This window comes from Rhopalosiphum maidis, chromosome 4, assembly GCF_003676215.2.
Source record: "Rhopalosiphum maidis isolate BTI-1 chromosome 4, ASM367621v3, whole genome shotgun sequence".
Classification (NCBI taxonomy): Eukaryota; Metazoa; Arthropoda; class Insecta; order Hemiptera; family Aphididae; genus Rhopalosiphum; species Rhopalosiphum maidis.
In genome coordinates this window covers 32,276,976-32,298,639 of record NC_040880.1, presented here as the reverse complement: position 1 = coordinate 32,298,639, position 21,664 = coordinate 32,276,976, and the positions used below count along the sequence as shown (strand labels likewise).

Sequence of the window (21,664 nt, the reverse complement as noted above, 5' to 3'; positions counted from 1 at the left end):
AGGGGAGATCTGTAAAAAATATGCGTCTAAGTTGAAATAGTAGCTAAAAGTGGGCAGTCTTTCCCCGCTCAAACAAATTTCTTTCTATTATTCATTGCAGTTTTGCTTTAAATAAATGTACTCAATAAGGGATAAACAGTTTATATGGTTTACAGTGCGGTGGACGTACAGTGTTAACGTTCTCAATAGTCAATTGTTACTTCTGTACATTAGAACTTAAATCCTAGTCTTAATGCGTTAAATCTAAAATTAAAAATGGAAACAAGCGTAGCAGAATCGTTCAGAAATGGGATAGTTTTAATCACGGGAAGTACTGGATTTTTGGGGAAAATTCTCACTGAAAAGTTACTCAGATCTTGTCCTGTCAAAAACGTCGTGGTGCTTGTCAGAAGTAAAAAAGAACTGAATGCTAGTCAGAGGGTTGCAAAAATATACAAACAAGCAGTAAGTACAATTTGTTGTTATAGGCACAACGTTTTTCTCAAGTGCAGTTTCGATAATTTTATTTAAATTAACGTTGTAAATACAAGTTTTAAATCTAAATTAATTACGTGTTTACACAACTCACTTAAAAAAATATAGCTATCTTTATAGCTATTATTAACTTAACCATAATTATTGGAACTCACAATATTTATACAAAGTATTTAATTTAAATAAACAATTGTTGATTATTGTCAGTTAGTAATATTTAATAAAAAAATAATATTTATGTACAAGATATAGTGAATAAGTATCATTTTTAATTTTAAACAATAGTAAATATTCAAAAGATAATTTATTGTACATAGGAATGAACATGATAATTTATATGAGAAACGTTGTCTATAAATGTCACGTCTTAAAACATTTTTATTAACATTGACATTTATTAATGTAAAATTTATCTTATTAAAAAATACTTATTTCATTTTTAAAGTATTGAAATATTTAATTTATAATTAGAATATGTGTATATAATATATATTATAATACGATTTGATTATTAGTATATTCAAATGTCAAGTATTGATATTAAATAAACTATCTATGCTAAAAAGACAAAGAAATTGAAAGTTCCAATTTATTAGTTTTTGATAGCAATTAAATAACCGGACAGTATTATTATATGTTTTTTTTAAACTGAGTACTTATTATGAACGTAGAAAATTTCATAATTTAGTTATATAATTATTTAACGTTGGTATGGAAACTTACAGAAAAATTTAAATCTACTTCAGAAATTATACTGTTGTCATAGGCTCAATAATTATTATGAACCTTTTTTTTTTCTATTAAATTAGTTAGAAATTATAGCCCTCATATTTGTTTTAATATGGCATGATTAGATATTATTATTTATTACCCATTTGGTATTCCAATAATTCATACAATATTTGGGTACTCAATAAAAATTAAAATTATAATAAAAATAAAAATTATATCAATTTAAGCGTTTAAATAATAATATCATAGGTATCTTTTATAAGAAATATGTATATAAATGATAAGTCTTATGTGTATTAAACTTTTTACTCAAATTTTAGAAACAGTCTTGCTGTGTTTATAGGTTCCTGGCATATTTTCAGTTTTATTATACATTTTTCGTGATCATTATAATCCAATACATATTTGGGGGAGCTATTAAAATATTTGTGAAAGATCAAACTCCGCAAGCCACCACTTAGTTGATCATAAGACTATCTTTTAATTATTTGTTTTTAGATTATTTCATAAAATAATTAAAATATATTTTGATGAACACGCGTATTATTTAAGTATGTAAAATGATGAATTATAAGTTGGGTAAATTTTATGCAGAAATAATGATAATAATTCGTATTTCTATTTGAAACTAAAACATTATTAATTTTTTCAGTTATTTGATCGAATTCGTCATGAAAAACCAGATTTTACAAAATCTATTAAAGTAATTGAAGGAAATTTAGAGGAATCATCATTGGGATTATCGTTAAATGATCTTGAGTGGATGATAGAAAATGTTAATTTTGTTTTTCATTGTGCAGCAACGATTAAATTCAATGAATCTCTTGATATGGCCTCAAAAATAAATGTCCAAGGCACCGAAAATTTGTTGGCACTAGCGTCAAAAATGAAAAATCTTAAGGTAATTAAGAATATTTTTATATTATATATGTAATAAAACACTGTAGAAACAATCAACAACATAGTTGTCTATAGCCGTCATACAAGCCGAATGCTTTATTTTTTAAATACCATAAATACGGAACAAAATATTATACGGAAATGCGTTTGTGTAGATATTAAAAATGATTACTGAAATATTTATAAATAAAGGAACGATTTGATTTCACAGGGTTTTGTGCACGTGTCGACCGCTTATTCGCACTGTCCGAGGAATGAAATCAAAGAAGAATACTATAACGTTCCGGTCACTGCAACGGAGTTGAAAAATATGTTGGTTGACAACGTACCAACTTCTAGGTAAATATATTATACATTTTTCGATTGATGAATCATTTCTCACGCTGTTTATAAAAATAATAATCACGTGAACGATAGCATTATAGAGGATTGGCCAAATACGTACACTTTTACGAAAGCAGTCACGGAAAACGTAATATTAACAAATAAAAATTGCTTGCCCGTATCAATATTTCGTCCTTCGATCAGTAAGAATAAAAATTTAGTAGTTTTATAACAATGTAAATAGTAAGTTATTGAAAAACGAGAATTATATCGATGCGTACCTACTACTGTTATAGTCGGATGTACGAAATCGGAACCGGAACCCGGGTGGTTAGAAAACATGAACGGACCGACCGGTCTGATTGCCGGGGTCATGGTTGGATTTTTAAGGACGGTGCCAAACATCGGAAACAATATAACAGATCTTATCCCTGCCGATTACACCGTCAACGCGTTGATTTCCGTCATGTGGGATACAGTTAACAGGTACGTAATGACTTGAACGATTTTCTCCACGCGATGGGAACACGTTTTAATTATAATTTCGATAATTTTTCAGACATAAACAGTTGAATGGTGTACCTCCCGAGGCACCGAAAATATATAATTACGTTTCTTGCGTCGAAAGCCCTTTGACGTGGGATAAATATATCAAAGAAATGCACGCTCAATATTATATTGCTCCACCTTTGCAATCGATGTGGTACGGTTTTTATATTTTCTATACGAATTTAATTGTCGGAAGTATTTTGAGATTTTTCTTACACCGAATACCAGCCGCTTTTATGGATTTGATATTGATTTTGACCGGTAAATCTCCTAAGTGAGTGTTTGTATTTATTTTTATCGTTTATAATATGTACAAATATGAGATATATATTTGCACCAGATTACCTTTTTTTATAATAGGTATAATAATACAATATATTAATATCTCAATAGGAATGTTTTTATATTGTTTTGGTTTGCATAGTTATGTTATTTAATCGAACTAACTAATTATTAGTTTGTAATTGCGAGTTAATAAATGCTACACTTGAACAAATCTATGATAAACAAACTTTTTTCAGAGTTAAGAATTCAAAGTTGCCTTATTTAAGTACTCATAAAAAATATGTTTTTTTTATGGTTTACAATGTTACAATGAATGTACTTTTTTTAAATATATACTCGTATTAAGAAATTGTGGCAGTTTAGTACGTGTCGTTATAGGAGTCATTCCGTATGATTTATTCTAAAATGTATCAGTTATTACTTATTTATTGTATTTTACATTTTATATTCAGGGTAGTTTGTATAGATTAATTTCAAGCATTGTTACTTATGCAAGATTTAGACTTTAAAGTCTAAATATATATTATTTTCAATTCCATTTTTTATAATATTACGAGTTCACATAAATAAAGTCATTAACATAATCTAGGTAATATTTAGTAATACAAATAAAATTAATTATTAAATTAAAGCTAAAATAAATCAATAAATTACGTATACACGAAAAAAAATATCAATATAAATATTTGACGTATTAGGTGTATGATAAACATTCAATTTTATTAAATTTAAATTTTAAGTATTTATTACCTATGTATATTTGAAACTTCTTATACAGGTTCTTTATTTTCAATTAATTATATTGTATTTTACATTTTCTGTGGTATGAACTACGATGTGTTGGGTTTAGGATCTTAATTTTGTAATAATATTAAAAACTATAAGAAAGTTCTGTAAAAAAAAAAAAAAAATATTTTACATAATATTATTAGTTCACCTTTTTTTATAATTTTGTTTTCGAAAATAATTTATAGTACATTTATTTTATTATATTATTTTTATACAGAATGTTAAGAATATATTCAAAATCAGAAAATATGATCGATTTACTCTACGAGTTTTCTATAAGACAATGGCTATTTGATAATAGAAATACTAGAGAATTGTGGTCGTCGCTAAGTGAAGACGACCAAAATACATTCCGGTTCAGTTTAAAAGCATTTGACTGGAGTTCGTATATAGAAAGCTATTATCACGGTATTAGGAAACACATACTTCATGAAGATTTAAGCAACGTTGATAGGGCGTTATCAAAAAATAAAAAGTACGTTTTACCAAAAACTATAATTTAAGTGATTAGTTGTCTACGCTTATTTATTTGGTTTTTATGTTTTTAGGTTATTGAGGCTGCATCAGTTCTGTATTGTTCTAATTATGTATCTAGTATTCCATTTGTGTTGGATGTTTATAAAATACTTGTTCTGAACGAATTATCACTATTACATATTTGTTTAATATTGTACGTACCTTAAATTTATATTATAAGAATATTAATTATTTTTTATGAAACCTAAGTAGTATGTCGAGTTACTAATGTGGGTATTGTATTTTATAATTTTGATTAATATGAAAATATTTGTAAATAAACTGTGTATCAAGCATTTAAATTTGTGTAATACCTACGTGTTCGTTCGTTTGTTTTTTTAGTATAAAAAGTTATAATTCAAGTTTTTATTAGAAACACAATCATCTTAATCCATCCATATTTTCCCAAACAATGTAGAACAAAATAATAATAGTTGGACTACAAAAAAGTATTATACGTTTAATTGCTTTTTTCATTACTTTAATAAGCTTCATTCTTTTTTTTTTTTTATTGAATATTCCTTGGAATTAGTGACTAAATATGTAAGCAACATTGGAAATAGCCTTATTGCTATTGGATAACATTGTCTTGGAAAAAATATTCCAGAAATATGCTAATAATTTCTCTTTATACACGACAATAGTAAGACATTTTTTAAATCGTTTGTTTGATTTCAAATCGATTGATTCTAAACGAAACCGCTGAAACACTACTTTTTACAGAAAGTGTCACGCATGAAAATAAAAAAAAACTATGACAATATATATGATGGTTTGATTAATAAAACTGTTTCGATTATAAAGCGTCTCATGTTTTAAATTCGAAAATTCTTTAACTTCCAAAACACAATTAAAACTAATTTGATATTATTAGATAGATGAATATGTTTTTATAATGAGTATTGTTCTATTTTTGTTATTCAGGAAACTCGATTTCCGCATTAATTTAATTGTGTACTGCATGTTGCTGTTGCAATTATATTATAATATGTAGGTACCTACAAACGTATTATGTGATATTCTACAATTGTTAGTTATTACTGTGGTTTATAATTTTGATATTTAACTGTAATTATAGGTAACACTGTATTATACATACCATTTTCTTTATGAGAGAGACAGAACCGTCATCGAGATTAAACAGGATTATTTTAATACAAAATCCTTAACCAACCCATAATAATATAATAATAAAGTAGGTACAAATTATTTATATTAATGGTGTCGATAGATACTTAATCTTATCATTCGGTTTAATTACTATTTTTTTGCGTATTAATATAGTTAATAATTTAACTCTTGTAAAAGTCGTAAAACATTATTCTGAGGTGGGTGGTATCTTTCTGGGCATCGTTCGGCATACGTCTTTGCAGCTAATATTAAAAAAATAAAACTCCACTATAAAAATAGTTAACATTGTACTCGTATTATAGTAGTCATCTACACAACAAATATCCTATACTCGAGATATCTGCCCAGACTAGGTACTATATATTCAATTATTATTTTATATTGACATTTATTAGGCACTTATTTTTATTATTTCCACTGGTTATAAGTGAACATTTTGTTAAGCTCGAAAAATTTCGACTACATTAACTTGTCAGTTTTCTAAATAGAAAAAACTTTTTAAACAAAAAAAGTTAAAAAAAAAAAATTTAACCGAATACGTAGAAAAAATAGTGTTTCCATTTAAAACAATGTAATTAATATTGCGCATGAGCACATCAAAAGTGTTGAAAATCATAAATAAATGTGTAATTAAGACCCCTTAGGCTCTTTAAAATATTCACTTCAATACAAGGTCATCCAGCTGAGATATTTAGTGGTACCTTAAATCGTGAATATATAATACAATGTAGAAGACTTTTTTGTTTTCAAAAATATTTTTCCTGATAAAAATAAAAAACTTTGTTGACAGAAAACCTAGGACGGTTATTTGAAAAGCTAGAGGAACTTAGCCTTTCCAAGTGAAATATAGTATAAATAGTTATTATCGTTATTATTATTATTTATTACGTCAATTGTTATTGTAATAAATAATAATAATAATAAAAGTATTAAATAAAATAGTATGCATAAAAATACTTGGTTTCACAGATAATGTGTTCAGTGACCACCCATGATCTACCTGAAACGGTTCTCTACAATAGTACAAAACTAAAAGTTTGTTTGGGCAGCAAATTGGTTCCGCTTTATTGCTATACAGCCGTAGGTGTTAAGTGGGTTACTGTAATGGCTGTGTTTAATTTTAATTAAATAATTTATCTTTGTATACAAAAAAACAGTTCTGAGTGGAGGTTTGTCAGCCTACATCTCTATAATGTATGCATACATAGTTTGACTCTTTTTGACCTATTTAAAGACATGTTTAATCTTTAACGTTTTATAGTTAGAGATGAGAAATTTATAGATAGATATAACGTATAATGCTTGAAAATATATAGTCATAATAATTTTTTTTATAAGCTTTTAAAGTTAGATTATTAACAAAATCTCGAAAATTGTCTTTTTATACCTAAGATTAATACGAGATTCCTGATTAGTTTTTCTAAATTTATCAAAAATAAAAAGTTAACTAGAAAGAAATTTATTTTTTTATAACCATTTGAAGTTCAATTGTTTACAATGTAGCCGATATAGAATATTCACTTGTATAATAACTATTCTTCTCAATGATTTAACAAAAATAATTATGAAGATACTTTAAATGTTTACCAAATGTTTATGTTAGTATTTTATTTATTTTATTTTAGTGTTTAATTTTTTTAAGCTAATTTGATATTTTCATGAGAAAAAATTATATTCTGAACCCTTTAAAATTTAATACGAGATCCCATATGAGTTGTTTTTATATCGGTATACAAATATTAAAAATACATAGGCACAATTTTTTTTATATTATGTGTTTGAAGTTGGAATGTTAACGAAATTAATTTAATTAAATTATAAACATTATTTATGGAAACTAAAACTTTTATCAATTTTTCTATACAAAATGATATTTTTGATTTATTTTTAAATATTATTTATTTACAAGTATACTATAAAATCTATTTTTATTGTTTTACGGTATTCATAGAGAAATGCTATTAAATTTTGAGTTATATAAGTTGATTCAATAGAGTATAAATAATAAATATTATATTTTATTATAATAATTAAATATTCATAGCTATAACGAAAAAAAAATATATTATGTTAATATACTAACTACCAGGACTCGGCACTTATAGAACTTAAAATGATTAAAATAAGCGCTTAAAAATAGCATTATAAGCACTCAAATAAACATTTAAAAAACTTAAATTTGAGCAAAAATATGTAATAATAAAAAAAAACTTTCTCTTTACATGATAAAGTAAGCACTAGACATAATTTATAATTGTGCTAAAAATAATATAATAATTAAAGATAACAAAAATATTAAAACAAAATGATTAAAAACAATTTCTAACTAAAAATTAAAAAAATTAAATAAATCATTAAAATAATAAAAAAATCAAACTTCACTTTCAAGACATTTTGTCTTATTGTTTAAAAATTTTTCGAGGGGTTTTTTGAAAAAACCATAATAAGTAGAAAAACTAGTAAAAAAAGACAAAAATAATCAGAAAAAATGAAAATAAGCTTTTTTTTAAAAAAAATCGTTGAAAAAAGCAAAAAAAAAGCACTTTCAAATTTTATAATTGAACTCGTTTTAACATGACATACACTTTCATTTTAGCACTCTGCGACATTTTAAGTCAATCCATAAGAATAAGCAAATGCTTTAAGTCCTGAGCCCTGCTTATTATTTAATGATATAGGCTGACAGATCCCCGCCCAGAATCGTTTTTAATTGTATATACGTTTGAAGTTCAAATTTTCAAGAACATATTTTAAGCCACAGATATTTTGTAGTAAAAATGTATAAAATCTTCAATTTTTTTAGTTATAGTTTAAACATGTAATACATATTATTCCTTATAAGTAGTTTATACCGGAACAAAAAAATCTAAAAAATATACAAAAACAATTTGTACAAACAACACATATTAACGATGCATAATGATGCTAATTATTTTGCTATAATTAAATAAATTATTCATGGCCTCATGAGGGGGACTTAGTTTTACTTATATTATGTATCTAAATATGTAGATTAATTTTAAGATATTATCTAATTATACGATGAGTTTATTCTCACTGTTTCACCATATTTACAGTAAAGTATTATTAACTCAAAAGTTAATCATGATTATATAGTATGGTATAAATAATAAATATATATTATTAAAATAATAAAATACTAATGAAATAATAAATATAATATTTTTGGAAAAAATTAAATTATCCTATATTGTAATATTAAAAGTAAAATAAATTACTTTAATAGCTATATCAAAAAACCCACCATTAAATATACTTAGTAATTTAGCAGATATCGGTTGATTAACTGTCTCTGTTCTGAATCGTTATTCCTATAGGTACAATGATATATCATAATTTCAGTGGCGGCACCAGATATTTTTTATGGTGGTGGAGGGGGTGGATACCGGACCAAATTTTTTTCTTATGAGGTATTAATGTATGGTTATTTGATTACCCATTAATTTGTTTATACCATATTTTCAGGAAAGTATTACTAAAAATGTTTTGGGTATAATATGCTATATTTCTAAATAAATAATCATAATATATACCTACTATATTATTATTACAAATGTACTACAGTCTTTTATTTGTATGTAACAATACATAACTTTTTATTTTTTATTGTATGTGATTTTAGAAAGTGTGCAGTTAATATTAACTTTATCGAGTATTTTTAAAGTATTTAAAATATAACAGTCAAATTTAAAATAATATAACTTAAGTCTAAAAATTCTCTAAAGTAATTAATACTATTTTATATACATATTAATAATGATTTACAATTTCTTTATTTAACATTAAATTATAGGGGAGGGAGGGGCAATGGAAAGCCAAAATCAAATGTTGGGGCAAGATCTATTTACCCTTGTCCCCGTGTAGCGCCGCCCCTGCATAACTTAATTCAAATTTAAAACATTCATTATTATAGACTACAGTAACTTATTCGATACATGTTTACAGCGGTTCCCAATTGACCATATTTTTAATTTTAGAAAATTGAGGTTTGAAATTTTAATACAAAGTTCCTCATTAGGTTTTTTTACCGAAAACTTAAATTTTAGAAATACGAGTACATATGCGCAATTATTTTTAATTTTTATAGACATTTTAATTTCTAATTTTGATGAAATAAGACATTAAGTAAGATATTGCGATCCTAGTTATTTCGTTGTGATTAAAACGATATCATTATGATATTATGACTTACTGTGAAGAGTACATCAACTGTACAGTAGGGATAGTTCCTGGTTTATTTTCCATTAACTTCCCCACCTCTGATTTCTATTATTAATATCCTCTAAGTACATAATTGGCCTAAGATTATTTGTATTATATTTTAATGGTTCAAAAAATTATGTATTAAGGACGATGAACGTCCAAAATAATCGGTCTATTCGGTGTCATTCTTCAGCGAAGGTCACTGTCACACTTATAGCGCCGGGCGAGTTCTGTAACATACGATGAGTATCGTGGTCATCGAGTATAAACAACCGACGTGGCTATGAAGAGCGTGGAATTATTGTTATTATGATAATGGTTCGTTATCGTGGAAACAAATCTTCAATTTTTTTGATATAAATTATATAATATATTATTTTTGACTTATTTAAAGGTATACCGGTATACTGCGGTTTGTACCGCACGATTTTTAGAGCATTTATACATTATACTATTCTTGTGAGTTTTTCCTGTTTTGGTGTGCAGTGGAGTTGATTTCCTTTCTCTAATGCCATGCCTTTTAATACCACGCTTATAGTTCGTGAGGAATTAGTTATATTATTAAAGTATCAAACAAATTGCGCCGAATATAAATTGTGTCGTGGAAATTATTTTTCCTACACTGTGAGGGAGTTTTATGTGTAGGTCCTACGACTTACATTGTAGGAACAGTAAAAAGACTACATCGATCAACACGATATGTCGGTATCAATGGTATCATATTATCATATATTACATAACAAGCACACAAAATACGACATAATGACGTATTGACGTCAATGGTTGTGTATTATTTCTTATAAACTATTATGATTTATTATATAGCAACGAAATCCCGAGTGAAGACAGAATTCGCATAACTACACGTCAACGGCCAACGCTGGTAAATACAGAGTAATGACTAATAATAATTAGGAAGTCTAATACGTTATTATTAATAAATAACAACCTTCATAGATATCGTGTAATAGGTGCTTGGTGACAAGTATACCACAGAATAGATTAAATACCAAGGAAAATATCGTTCAATTATATTCTAAAAAAATAACTATAGGTATGTGTTTTAATATTCTTTTGTAGAACCATAATGTTTAATGTTGCGTCGATATTATGGGTTTTTTTTGTATTAGTGCCTATTTTTTTCGATGTGTAATTCGTATTATTATTTAAAAATCATCATTATTATCATTATTACACTTATTATTTTAATAGTAACTACGAGACGCAAATAACTGTTATGTTCTTGTTTATATGTAATTTTTCGTAATATCACATTAATGATTTACAACATCGTCAGTGATATTTAACTTCCGTATTTATAAAGTGATATGTGCGAAACACTCTTGAGATACTGAAAAAATTAAAGTGTTGTTGTCTACACAACGGATACAATAAATTACACTTAGACGCGTACCTATGTTACAAACGTCAATTATATCTTCAAAGGAGGGTCTGCGATTATGAAAATTTGCAAGAATAATTGTTTACGTTATATACCAACTTCTATGATAATCACAGAATTGCATTTTATTCTGTGCTTATTAAATATGAATTCACACTATCTGTAGGTATAGTCAGAGAACGTGGCCTTGAATATATATATATATATATAATGCAGTAGAATGTTATTTTTAAAATTTATTTGATTACTTGAGTTCCTAAGTCATTATCCGGTATAATGATGAGACAGTTATTAAGTCATTATACTTAATAACTAGTCAAACGGTATTTATATACACTATACATTCGTATACAGTAATATAAAAATAATGCTTACCTCTATTTTTCATTTATAATCTATCTTTTCAAATTCTAAATTTTTGAACTCTTAAGTAAACTCAAAGACCAAATTTAGATTTTTTACGCCAGTTGTGAAGTGCTCCGAGTCTAAGCTAGTTTATTTTTTCCAAATTAGAATCACCATTTTTCACTGTAGATTGATAAGCAATTAATCTATTTTACTTAGAAAGAAATGACTCTCATTGACGGTTAGTCGTGACTCGTGTCGAGTTGGCGACGGTCAACATTAAAACGCATGTCGCTCAAACATTTCATATATACCACTGGTGGTTTTAGGAGTTGAATTCAATAAATAAAATAAAATAAATTTAAGCATTGTGTTTTTTATAAAGAACCATTGTAAGAGAATGTCACAGAATTACATTTATAAACTCAATTATCCAAACTAAGAATTTTTGATTTTAAAATCTAAAACTATCAATAACTCATATATTTTGCAATAATTTTAATAATAAATTATTCACTTAAATGCATTTTATTTGATATTTACATTTAAAAAAAAACCATATAATATAATGTAATATATAATGTGTACCAATTTTTAATAAATCAAATATATTCTAACCAGTGGTGGTCAAATGATTTTGTTATGGGATATGTGGCTGATTTTTGAATATGTACTATTTAATCGTTAAAATATAATTTATGGTTACGCACTTATGCCTAATATATATTTTTTAAATTAAGGTAAATTATTACTTTATTAATTATTTATAACAAGTGGTGAGTGTGTTTTTATTGAATATTCCCAAGCATCGAGCGGGGTAATTCTCGCATATTTTGTGTAAGAAACTAAATATTATATAGTAATAACAGCTTTGTTCCTTGAATGAGTCTAGAACCTAAATAATAGTAATATGTATACGCTCATAGGCATTGTTTTGAGAAAAAATAAAACAAAATTGAATACATTAACATTTTAGTACAATATACATAAATTTAATTGTTATAAATATTAAAGAAAAAAGTCACGGGGGGATCTATACCCCTTACCCCCTCCAACCCTCCCACGGAACATGTATCATCAACATAAATGTTATTTACATTGACGAAAACGTACCACAAGAGATTACTCCTTCCAAAGGCAAGACATGAATTTTGTTGGAAGAATTACACATATAACTACATAATACTTAATACTTACTACTAGTTTTCATTTCAGTTCAAGATCAAATTCACCAGACTACACAGTGTTCGCATATGCAGCGCAACATAACTATAAACAATATGAACACGAGCATAGATGAAACTTTTAGGAATGGGACAGTTTTTGTAACCGGAGGAACAGGGTTTTTGGGGAAAATACTTACTGATAAATTACTTAGATCTTGTTCATTGAAAAAAATTGCAATTCTTGTGAGAAGTAAGAAAGGAATCGATTCAATTCAAAGAGTTGCAGATATCTACAATCAATCTGTAAGTTTATTTTTTTCTTGGTTGTCTAATCTCACAATAAATTATACCGTATAATATTGTGTTTATAATTACATGTATTTATTATTTTATTGTGTATTAGATTAGGTTAGGTTATATGAGGAAACATATAGATATATATAGATACATAAACAATTACTTAAGATTTATTGATTAGAGCAAACATATACACGATATAGCTTTAAATATAATTTAAGTATGCATAGTTGGTCCATTCATTCTTATGCAATTCATCATAAGTATTTAACTTAAATTAATGTTAATTAATACCAGTTACTGAATAACTAAAAAAAGGCACCAAAAACAAAACTAATTATATTAATAATGAACTATTGTGTCATAGTTTTTTCATTATATTTAGATACCAATTTTTATATTGTGAACACGTTCTAAAAATGATAAATAAAATCTCATAAAACTACACAATTAAAATCATTAGATACATAATATGTATTAAGAAATAACTAACAAAAATAATTAAAAAATGTTTATTATTTTTTAATAGTTCCAAACTTTTAATACAAAATAATTTTATTGTTCCTTTATTAATTCTACAACAAATTAGTGTACTTAAATAAAACAAAATCTTATTTTAAACTTAAAATTAAAAAAAATACATTTAAACTTTTTTTTTTAAAATTCAAGATTATACTGTTTGAAAATGTTTTACTAACAATACATAGTAAATAAAATTCTGCTTATAATTATAACTTTAAAATGTAGTTATCTATTAAGCGGATAATTATAAAACCATAAATTGTGTGTTTTACAAGACATAAACACATTATAAAAATGAAAATATTCCTAAAATAACTTTTGTATCATTCAAAATTATAGATTCAAATGTAATGTAAATGTCAAATATTTTAGATTCCGAGTGAAATGGTGAATGAATAAATTGATTTATTTGTATTTATTTTGTTTGTCGCTGTATATACTTTTTGTAGCAATTAAAATGCTTAAATATTCAACTATATCTTTGCTGAAAGAAAAGTAAATCTATTTGTTACTCGTAAGGAGATGGTCAAATGTAAAACAATTAACATTAATTTTCTCAATAATTAAAAAAAAATTAAAATAAAATAGACATTTTTACGGAATAAAAAATGGATTTTGTTATTTTATCGTAATTCAAAAATGTATAACCCTAGATAGTTAAAATTATTTTCATATTATTTTATATATATATATATGGTATAGATTTTACTCTTTTTGATCTATTTATTGGTAAACATTTAAAATTTCTAATTATTTTTTTTCTTTAAATTTGGATAAAAAATATATGGTCGTATACAAGGTGATTCTTTTATCATAAAACACTGATTATTTCAAAAAGTATTCATGTTTCTGAAAATATTTTTTTTACATAGTTTCAAGTTGTTAAAAAATTATATTTTTTAACCTTATAATTTTTTAAGTTTTTTACTTTTTTGAATGACAACATAGAGTTTTAATTTTATATTCCAAAGCAGAATAATTTCCTGAGTATTTTCATACATAAAAATTGAATTTAGGTCGAGTAGTTTATGAGTTATAAGTATTTAAAGTTTAGATGCGCGGAATGGTGTGGTACGTGGTTACCCCACAAAATATCTGTCCACTACTCTGCTTGACTAAACTTTAATTACTTATAACTCATAAACTACTCGACCTAAATTCATTTATTATGTATCAAAATACTCAGGAAATTATTCTACTTTGGAATATGAAATTAAAACTCTATGTTACCATTCGAAAAATTAAAAAACTTAAAAAAATTATAAAGATAAAAAATATAGTTTTTTAATAAAAACGTTGTTTTTTTAACAACTTGAAACTTGAATAATTGTAAAAAAATATATATATATAATAGACTTGTATGATTATTTACTTTTAATAAATATAAAAAGCAAAAAGTATAGTAAACAAAATTGTAATTAATGTATATATTAAAAAAAATAACCGATAAGGTAGAAGGCTTTCATAAGATACACAAGTACACACTAAACAGTGGTAAATTTACACGGATAGATTGATAGTTTCAGTAACAATGACAGATTTTATTAAAAATAATAATCGTGTTGCAAAATATATTTCTTTTTATCCATCATTAAAAAATGACCGTAATAACAGCTATGATATGGATATGATATGGATGATTTTAAAATGTATTATTATGATATTATTAATACTCAATCACCTATTATCTTTAATTTATTATTATAAATCATTTCTAGATTGTACGTAAAATAATAATGTTCATTATATTTTATTAATTAATCTAGGTCCTAGACCAATAATATCACTCTATACGTATATCTAATCATAGATATTTATTGGGGAATCATAATTTCCTACATGGCGGAAGACAAAGGTTAGGTTAGGAAGAGACAAACGAATATAAACTTTATTTTTATCATATAAATTATCAAACTGATGATATTGTCATAAAAAAAATAAAAATATCATAATACGCTTCATTTTCATTCATTTTAATATAATATTCCAATAGAAATTATTGAAATTCTCAATCTATTTCAAATAAAGATAGATAAAAATAAAAAATTCAGGTATCACACAAAAACAAAAATCAGTCAAAAATATGCCAAAAAAGAAAATTGTATAGATGATAAAATTATAAAGTACTCAACAAACAAAATGAATCAACACGATTATGTTAAACATTTATAAGTTTTCAAAATGAACCACATAAAATATAATTTTATTCTTATTTTTTTATTTTATTAAAATGTATGACAGTATCATCAGATTGATAATTTATAAATTATTATAGTATCATAAGAAAATAAAATATAGTATTTTTTATACCTAACTATTGAATAATTATATATAATAAAATAAGTAGTGTAGGAACTATTTACTAGGTTAGGTTACTTAGGTTAAGTATTTTTACCTGCTAGGTCTCGTGTAAGAACTTACATTCGTCCCGTTTATTTTGTTATTCAAATAATTTTAGCACGGCTAGACAAATAAATAAATTTCAATTTACAATAGTTTTTCAAGTTCATAATATATTATCGAATTACTCATGAAAATAAATTTAATTATAGTAGATAAATCGATGAACTTTCGAGAATACCATTAAATCTATATGCTTAATTTCAAAAAAAAAATATAAATTCTATGTAAAAAAAAAATTATGCAAATAAAAAAAAAAATTATTACATAAATTCTAAATATTTTTAGAACAGATAACTATTAGTTAAGGTTTTTGAAGTATTTGTAGTATTTTAAAAATATGATAGGAATATTAGGTATAATTGGATTTTTATTAAAAGGTTAAGCCATAAATCTTTATAAAAGTAAACATGAAACAAACTCTTGTTAAGATTAATTTAGTACACAAAAACACGTAAAAAAAAAAAAATTAATGGAAAAGGCGATCTACTGATAGTATGTGTTTAGTTGTAGTACATACTACATCGTTTTTGAGTATGTCACTGTATTGAGTGTATTAAATTGAAAAGTCGTCACTAACAAAAATGATTTTGAGTAGTTATAGTATGTCATTGGCTTATATTTCGAAGGATATTTTATTAAATAATTATTTTGCTATTAGGAAGATTTTTTTTTTACAATTTTTGATTATTGATATACAGCTAGAAATATTACATCAAAATATAAAATAATATCATAATATTTATGCTAATATAAATCTTTGTGATTATTAAAATGTTAATTCTATATGGCTGTTTTTTTGAAACAATTTATGTTAGTTACAATAATTCTTTCAAATTTACATAATGTTTTATACATAGAATTTATATTTCTTTTCAAATTCAAATTTCAACAAGCTATAGTCTTAATGATATTTTTGTAATTTCATTGATTCACCTATTATAGTTAAATTTAAAGTTAGTATTAATTTTATTATCATAATAAAACAATTATTCTACATAAAATAAATTTATGCTGAATTAAAAAAAAAATTGTTAGTAAAACATCCTATATTTTTAATTAGTTATGCGGAAAGTTACTCAACAAAAATTTCATATTATATTACAAGTGTATAGTAATTATTATAATTATAATAGTTAGCTATTTTTTTTAGCTTTAGCTTTTTTTTATGATTATTTGCAATAAAAATAATTATAATAATAATGTGTTAACGGTTATAAGTTTGATATTTTAAAGTAATTTTCTTGAAAATTTTGAAAAAATTACTTAAGCTTAACGGAACACAGTTTAAGAAACGCTGATTTAAAGTATTATAATAATTATTGTTATGTGTGTTTTCAAGATATTTGATTGTCTTCGAATAGAAAAGCCTGACTTCGGGACCAAGATAAAAATAATCGAAGGAGATTTGGAACAACCCTCACTAGGTTTATCGTCAGATGATCGTGAGTGGTTGATCGAAAATGTGAATTTCGTTTTTCACTGTGCCGCAACAATAAAATTCAATGAAACTATTCAGACAGCAACAAAAATAAATATACAGGGAACAGATAATATTTTAGACCTTGCAACGATGATGAGAAATCTTAAGGTAAATAATATGTAGTATTGAATAACGTTAACTTTAATTAAAACCTTATAGTTTGTCAATTTGTAAAAAAAATTATTTTGCATATTTTTTACATATGTATGATAATATGAAACTGCATATTTTATAGATTTTTGTAGCATATATATCCGGGCCCTAGTCATAACGATCAATGATGGTTCTAGTTCATTAAAACATAATAATTATATTTTCATCAATTTAGTAGGTTTTTTATATTATTTCCTTTGAGGCTTCAACATCAATGGTTATTAGCCTACTTTTTTTATTAATTACAGGTTATAAGTAAAAAAAAAAAAACGTTATTTTTCGACTTGAGTCGACATTACGGAAAAATAAATACATAACTTCCGCATTCTCTTCGTTAAGTTAATGTTGGAGTGAGGTTAGGTTAATACAATTTTTTCGGGGTTCGGTATATTTTGGGCATTTAGTCATAATGTAATTGGTTGTAAGGTTTTCTTCGCACGTGTCACAATATGTCTGGGTCGATACTTTGGACACATGAAGACGTGAGTTGATTGAGTTGAATCAGTGTATCCTATTCTGACTAGAGTTCTGCAAGTGATACTATATTCTGATTTTCCTGAAATGCTTCCTATTTCGTTTGTTTAATAATATGTCACTAATGCTTCGATTGCTAACTAAGTCTACATTTTTATTTCCAGGCATCCAGACATGGGACGGAACCCAACATATACGAATAAATAATGCCTAATGAATATTTATTGTTGCAGGGTTTTGTACACGTATCGACAGCTTATTCACATTGTCCGAGAAATGTAATTAAAGAAGAATTCTATCCTGCTCCGATTACGGCCAAGGAGCTAAAAAATATGTCCATTGACGAGATATCACGTGCAAAGTAAATTTTTAATCATAAACAGGTCATCATATTTTTAGTTTTTGATGTATTTTTCATTTATAAATAATATAGAATTTTAGAAAATTGGCCTAATACATACACATTTACTAAAGCAATCACAGAAAATATGATTTCGAGCAATGATTATCAATTGCCGATTTCCATATTTCGTCCATCGATTAGTAAGTGTATTTGACAAGTATAATATTAGACTTTGATCATAGTGTTGGAATGATAAAATAATATATTATGTTTTATTTGTGGATATATTTAAGTCGGTCACTGTAATACATAGTATGTAAAATTTGAATTCAATGGTAAACCAATCATGGTATACAAAAAAATGATTATTTGGGATGACGGTCTAACTTTTTGTTACCTAACCATTTTTGTTACCAAACAACTATTATAATAAGAGTATTAAATGTCATTAAACAATGTGCTTTTTCTTATTTTTTTTTTTTTTTTTTGTAACTCGATTATTTTGAAAAGTATTAAGAATTTTTTATCTTAGAATTCCAAATCTGATTTAATTTTCAAACAAAAACTATTATCAAAATTTAAAATTAAATATTTTATCTGATATAAAAAGTTGGTTTAGACACAAAATAAAAAAAAATATAAAAATAAACACACATCATTGTAAAATAAATGCAATAAACGTTACCTGTCTACTTAATAAATATTTGTTAAATGTTAGTATTATTATTAAAATAATTGTTTGGTAACCATAATTAAAAAAATCTCAGACTCTTATCTCTTATAATATATAATTATTATTATTGGTACATAATTTAAGTCAAATCTAAGACATCTATTTCAGTAACAATTAATTGCGAAATATACTTGGCATTTTCTTTAACAGAGCCGTTACCAACTTTCCCATCTTTTTTTATTACTTCTATCCTTCTCATAATTGCATAGTTTTAAACAACCTAACCTAACCTAAACCTCTTTTTGAACGATGACCAAAATTTACTGAAAGAGGAAAATTACAGTTGGATGCGTCAAATTAGAACCTAATAGCGGTTGGTTGGATAATATTAATGGACCATCTGGTATAGTCACCGGAGTCATAGCTGGATTTTTAAGAACGATACAGCTTGACAAGAATAAAATCGCTGATATTATTCCAGTTGATTATACAGTTAATGCATTGATCAGTGTTATGTGGGACACAGTTAACAGGTATGTTCTTATCTTCTCCGTACAATTTACACAAAACATTAAAATTTGTTAACATTTTTAGACATCAACATTCAAATCAAACGAAAAAGGTACCAAAAATATATAATTACGTTTCTAGTGCTGAAAGCCCATTGACATGGGGTAGATTTATTAAAAAATGCACAGTCATTATTTTGAAGTTCCTCCGCTGCGATCGATGTGGTATATATTTTACATTTTCTATACCAATTTATTGATTGGCACAGTTCTAAGAATTTTGCTACATAAGATACCGGCTGCATTAATGGATTTGTTATTAATTATATGTGGTAAACCTCCTAAGTAAGTTTTCAATAACAATTCTGTAATATATAATTTATTTATATATTTAACAATAGTAGGTAACTATTACATTTTAAATACTAAAATTGTCTTTTTATAACGATGTGTGAGTATATCTTTACATTCATATGATTTGTATTTATGATAAAAAAAAATTGTTTTTGTTATTACATTTGTATATTTATTTAGAATGTTGAAGATGTATGCAAAAACAGAAAATATGATGGATTTGCTTAAAGTATTTACTACAAGACAGTGGTTATTTGACAACGAAAATACAAGAAAACTTTGGTTATCATTAAGTAAAGAAGATCGTAACATATTTTGGTTTAGTTTAGAAGAATTCGACTGGAATGCTTATATACAAATTTATTATTTTGGGATCAGGAAACATATACTTCACGAAGACCTGACTAATACAGAGAAGGCTGTATCGAAAAATCAAAAGTAAAGCATATATTATTAAGTTAATATTATTTATTTATTATTTTTTTTTTTAGATTATTCTGGTTGCATAATTTGTGCATTGTTCTTATTATTTATCTCGTAATACAATTGTTGTATTGTACGTTTTTAATGTAATGCATACCTATACACATATAAATCACGATTCAATAATACTTCTGCAGATTATTATCATAAAGCCAAACAGCTGACATTTGAAAATTTGAAATGAATAATTGTTTAATACATATTAATTTTATTAAGTTATTATATTTACATTATCCATATGTTAGTATGAATTATTAACTTGTAAATAGACCAATGTTATATTTACAATGTATTATACAATATATATTATGTACTATACAAATTTTAATTTATTGTCAATAGAAAATAAAACTATTTTACGTGATTCGTTCGTTTACTTAAATTAAAATGATTATGATCCGAATTATTTTCTCATATTAGTTCTATACTTATTAGTCTTACATTGATTGAATAAAATACATTTTGTATCCTGATATCTTTACGTATTCATTTATTAATATATTTTTTAAGTGTGTGGTATTTAATAAGTTTAATGTAATTTTGTATGTTATTATTTTATAAGATTTTGCAAGTTTAAAAACAACTTAAAAAAAGTTTTTAATTATTTACTTAACGTTTTATTCAATGATTTATTTAATAACTTTATAGAATAATTAAATTAATAACCAGATGAGCAAGAATTTTTTTTTATGGATTATCATATGAAAAATGGTATTATTATTATTTTTTAAATAAACCTATTTATAATTATCAGGCATTTTATATAGGTAATTTATTTACACAAATGTTTTTTTTTTTTTTAATGTTTATTGTAAAGCGTACAATCCGTAATTATTATTACAACAAGACAAGTATGCATGCGGAAATATATAACTCTTAACCAAGGTATACTATAAAAGCAGCCACCCAATAGCGGACACTTTATAACTTGATTAGGTTAAATTTAAAATTTACCTATTTATATATTATGCACAGAAATACGCGATATAAATATTTATTATTTATATACCATTATATACTGCTAATCGTTTGCACTGGCGCATGTAAACTCCGTCTCAAGTACCTTTTTTTTACTGTAAACTCTGCCAGAAAAAAAAAACAAGTAAAATGGGTTCATGTGAACTCCGCTAGTGAAG

The 21,664-nt window shown here is 25.2% G+C and overlaps 2 protein-coding genes across 2 annotated transcripts; both read left to right on the top strand.

Annotated features, from left to right (window-relative positions):
* The first annotated feature begins 221 nt into the window (after nt 1–221).
* On the top strand, nt 222–4,826 carry LOC113561185 (fatty acyl-CoA reductase wat-like). The gene is made up of 8 exons (XM_026967461.2): nt 222–444; nt 1,859–2,107; nt 2,318–2,445; nt 2,524–2,633; nt 2,727–2,916; nt 2,990–3,253; nt 4,271–4,528; nt 4,602–4,826. Exons 1-8 carry the CDS (start codon nt 256–258, stop codon nt 4,687–4,689), a joined length of 1,476 nt encoding a protein of 491 aa, XP_026823262.1. The 5' UTR covers nt 222–255; the 3' UTR covers nt 4,690–4,826.
* An 8,109-nt stretch (nt 4,827–12,935) lies between these two features.
* Nucleotides 12,936–20,687, top strand: LOC113548071 (fatty acyl-CoA reductase wat-like). Its single transcript, XM_026948731.1, is given in 9 exon segments — nt 12,936–13,140; nt 17,399–17,647; nt 18,400–18,527; nt 18,600–18,709; nt 19,526–19,715; nt 19,777–19,871; nt 19,874–20,036; nt 20,226–20,483; nt 20,537–20,687. Coding segments are annotated over 9 exon segments (1,464 nt in total). The 5' UTR covers nt 12,936–12,951; the 3' UTR covers nt 20,619–20,687.
* Nucleotides 20,688–21,664: the final 977 nt, after the last annotated feature.